Here is a 4,510-nt window from a genome sequence, read left to right on the forward strand (position 1 = left end):
AAGTTGTAGAATGGTTAGTTTTTTTTTTCTTTTTCCCAGAATACTGTTATACTAAAAACCTTAAAACTAAACATGTACTTCAGAGCATCTGTGTGGTTTAAGGATCCACGACAGGAAGAACGGAGTGTTTTCAAACTTGCATAATGACAAACCTGCAAAATATATAATAGTGTGTGATCACATGAGGCATACAGGGACTCTTTATTGCCCTTTGCATTGAGAGTTTTGTGCACGTCGCTGTCTATATGCTGTTTGGCATTAGAAATCTAAACTATCCAACAGAAACAAAAGAGCGATTTCATTCTCATTTCCATTTGGAATTATAAAGGGTACTTTGGGTAAGTATGGCTAAAATAACATCAGAGATATTGTTATAGATATAGATATACTGTTATTGTTATAGATATAGATATACTGAACTCACTTAGGTTAAAATGGACCACCAAGCCCTGATCTAGGACCAGCCCCAACAACTAAAAAAGTCGTTTGAAAAGTGCATATGTCACTTAAACATAGTTTGTGTAGTTTGTGTAACACTGTTTTTCCATAAATAAATATTATCAATGTAACTAAAGATAATGCAGTATTTGATTCTCTTATTGATTTCATACAGATACATACAGGTCATTTTCTAAAAAAAAGGGAAATGTACTATTAATCATTTTATTTCATATATTTGATTATTTCAGATTTAATTTATATTTTAGAGTAGTAATAGTAAATTACTTCGTGTAATCAAGATGAGAGACCACGGCTATAAAAGCGAAGGTGGATTTGGGAAGTCTGTCGCAGCCATGTCCTGTCCGCTTGTACGCGAGCAACCCATTGCGGAAGGTGCAAAGTTGATAAGGAGAGTTTTCAGAATTCAACGTATATTGCGGGATAGACAGGATCCTTTAGCGCAGCGCGACAGTGTGCTCATAGAGAGATATCGTTTTTCCCATGAGGGTATTATTTACTTAGCCAACTTGTTGGATCCCTATGTTAAGAGTTCCACTCGCCGTAGTCGGGCATTAACAACTGCACAAACTGTGTGCATTGCCTTGCGTTTCTTTGCGAGTGACATGTTTCTGTACACTGTTGGAGACGCAGAGAACATAGGAAAAAGTGCTGTCTGCCGTTCCATTCGCAAAGTATACCTGGCACTCAAGCATATTCTGGGTGTGTTTGTGGTTTTTCCAAGCCACTTAAGACCACAGGTTGTCAAACAGGGCTTTTTTTCTATTGCAGGTACATTAAATTTGATAATGTATGTCATGCAATCATGACCTATGTCTGTAACTATAGCTCGATTGTCCCCAGGCTTCCCTAATGTGACTGGTACCATAGACTGCACACACATTGCCATCAAGGCCCCCCCAGGCCCCAATGAAGGGGATTTTGTCAATCGAAAGGGGGTTCACAGTATAAATGTGCAGGTGAGTAATACTAATATTTTAGATGGTAATATATAATGAAAAGGAGTGTGTTCACATATAATGAAATCTCTTAGATGGTGTGTGACTCTATGTGCCATATCACAAATGTGGAAGCTAAATGGCCCGGATCCGTGCATGACTCAAGAATTTTCAGAGAGTCAGGGTTATGCACATTATTTGAACGTGGTAAGAAAAAGAGACTTATTTTGATAATATTTCATACTTATTTTGGGCCTAACATAACACCATTTCTCCATTACACAGGGGCCTACGATGGGATTCTCCTTGGAGACAGGGGTTATGCATGCAGGCAGTACTTCATGACACCGTTCCCTGACCCCAACCCTGGGCCACAAACCCGCTACAATGCAGCTCTAGCCAGGACAAGGGCACGCATTGAAATGACCTTTGGGCAACTAAAGGGAAGATTTCAGTGTCTGAAAAGTCTGAGGGTTGCACCTGACAGGGCATGTGACATTATTGTTGCATGTGCCGTACTGCACAACATTGCCACCATCAGAAAGGAGAGGACTCCTGTGGTGGAGGTGCAGCCTGATGATGACCTCCAGCCAGTGCACTTGAACCAACCTAGTGGCAGAGCTGCACGGGACAGAATTGTGCAACACAATTTCGAATATTAAAAACATGACAAACATTGTTTTCATTGAAATTTATTTGAGCCACTGATATCTTTTTTTGTCATTTTTATATTTCATCAAAAAAAAAGCCAGTCATCATTTGCCTGGAAAAAAAAAATTATATATATCACGCAAGGTCATCAATAGTGCTCTGTATGAAAGTGTATTTTTACTTACTCTGAAGTTCCTTTTGAAGCAACTCGATTTCTAGTTGAACTTTTTGCCTCATTAGAGCTTGAAGTTCGATTTCACCTAGCTTTTGTTTCTTTAGCTCAGTATACTCTATTTTTTGCTGGAGACTTCTCTTATACAGCAAACGGATGTTACCGTGTTTCATTTGTAGAGACAAAATTTAATGGTCAGTACATGTCATATAGGAAGTAAAATTAATTACAAGACTGCCCACCTCTGTATCAGGCCTCTCTGCCTGCCTCTCTGCCTGCAAATCATACTGCAGTCAGAAATACATAGAAGTACACAAGTAGATACAAATTCAGGCCAAATTATGCATGCACTTACAGGTACTTCCTCCAAACCACAGTCATCTGAAAGGGTTGCTTCACTGTCGTGTGCAATGGAAACAAAATGGTGTTACAAAGGGATATGGTACTGCCTATTGGTCTAAATAATTAAAAAATACACACACACACACACACACACACACACACACACACACACACACACATATATATATATATATATATATGTATGTATGTATGTGTGTATATATATATATATTTTTAATTATTTAGACCAATAGGCAGTATTGAACTTCAGAGTAAGTATGTATATATATTTACTGTGAAGTTCAATACTGCCTATTGGTCTAAATAATTAAAAAAAATAAAAATAAATAATAATAATAATAATAATAATATATATTATATATATATATATATATATATATATTTTTTTTTTTTTTTTATTATATATATATATAATAATAATCCCAACTTACTGTGCATGCTTCAGTCACCCCTTGCATGGGAACAGGTAAAAGTGATGGAGTGTTATGCAAAACTACAAAACTACAAAAAAAAAAAAAAAAAAAAAAAAAAACAATGTCAATAAACGTCGAAGTACAAAAAGCATTTTAATTAAGGCAACAACCAAATATTTTATATTGTACAAATAGAATTATAAGCTCATTTACCAGTTATGAAGGTGCTGCTGCTACTGCACCCGGGCTGCTGGTCTAAAGAAGAGCTGCCCCCAGGGATGCCCTCAACAATGGGTCTGGTGGCATTCCACCCTAGGGCCAGCTCCTCTGCCGGGGTGTGACGAGGGGGTGCAGGACCACCACCTGTCTTTTTTTGCTCTGCCCTTTTCTTGGTTGCTGTTATAAACAAACAAACAGATTATTTCAGAGTCTCTTTTCAAGAGACTAAAAGCAATAGAAGTGATAAATATTACCATTCTGTAGAATATTCTTATATTTCACTTTTACTTGTTCCCATGTTCTAGTGGGTCCGGTTGTGGCTCTAATGTGAAAGAGGATATAATATAATATAATATAACATAACATAATATAATATAATTACAATTACTTTAGTTTAATTTGTCAGCAACTTTCTGCCAGCCCTCTCTCCTTGCTTTTGCAGCCTTTGCAGTGTTCCCTTGCGTGAAATCCCTCAATCAAGAGTTCTTGCTCTGCTGCAGAAAAATACTGAGCGCGCTCCTTCGACATTTTCAGTGGTGGGCAGTAACGAAGTAGTTGTACTTCGTTACTGTACTTAAGTACATTTTTCAAGTATCTGTACTTTACTGGAGTAGTTTTATTTTGAGTAACTTTCACTTTTACTTCACTACATTCCAAAGCGTAAGATCGTACTTTTTACTTAACTACATTTCATAAACATGTCGTTACTCCTTATAATATATCACGTGCTCTGAGACGCACAAGCTGTGTCTGATTCATGAACAAACTGATTATTTTCAATGAACCTGTTAAATTGATTCGCCAATCGCACCAAACGATTCATTCACGAATTGGAATGATCCGATTGCAGCTGTTCTCGAGTCGACAACTCATTGATTCAAATGATCCATTTAGAGCGAGTCTCCTGTCAACTGAATTCACAAGTAAGAACCGAGAGATCTTGTGCGCGCGCGACTGATGCTGCGAAAAGTAAGTTACTAATGTCGAATTTTATGATTAATTATTATAACTGAAAATCATATTTAGGTCAAAGCTGTCCGTTGTTTAACAGCTTAAATAAAATAACTCATGCACGTTCATATTCCTCGCTGATGTAACGTTAGCAGTTTTATTAAAATGCTACGCATGTAGCCCTACGTGACGTCTGTTTTTGTATTGTTTAGCAACAGTATACATTTTTATATTGTTTGGATCAGCTGGAGTAGACAGATATGAATGTTTATTCAACCATACTGAAAATAAGTAAATATTGTTAGCTGATGCTAACGGTCTAGCTGCTTGCTAGTGCTAAGTTG

General features: G+C 37.1%; 1 protein-coding gene across 1 annotated transcript; it reads left to right on the forward strand.

Moving 5' to 3' along the window:
* The first annotated feature begins 794 nt into the window (after positions 1–794).
* On the forward strand, positions 795–2,059 carry LOC127158384 (putative nuclease HARBI1). Its single transcript, XM_051101542.1, has 4 exons — positions 795–1,230; positions 1,303–1,418; positions 1,493–1,604; positions 1,683–2,059. Exons 1-4 carry the CDS (start codon positions 795–797, stop codon positions 2,057–2,059), a joined length of 1,041 nt encoding a protein of 346 aa, XP_050957499.1.
* Positions 2,060–4,510: the final 2,451 nt, after the last annotated feature.

The sequence above is a fragment of the Labeo rohita genome, unplaced genomic scaffold, assembly GCF_022985175.1.
Source record: "Labeo rohita strain BAU-BD-2019 unplaced genomic scaffold, IGBB_LRoh.1.0 scaffold_149, whole genome shotgun sequence".
Taxonomy (NCBI): Eukaryota; Metazoa; Chordata; class Actinopteri; order Cypriniformes; family Cyprinidae; genus Labeo; species Labeo rohita.

Excerpts from the sequence above, each read along its gene's own strand:
- LOC127158384 (XM_051101542.1), top strand. The coding sequence starts at position 795 with ATGTCCTGTCCGCTTGTACGCGAGCAACCCATTGCGGAAGGTGCAAAG. Across the intron at positions 1,231-1,302 it reads GGGCTTTTTTTCTATTGCAG|GCTTCCCTAATGTGACTGGT; the intron begins GTACATTAAATT and ends GATTGTCCCCAG. Across the intron at positions 1,605-1,682 it reads ATGCACATTATTTGAACGTG|GGGCCTACGATGGGATTCTC; the intron begins GTAAGAAAAAGA and ends TCCATTACACAG.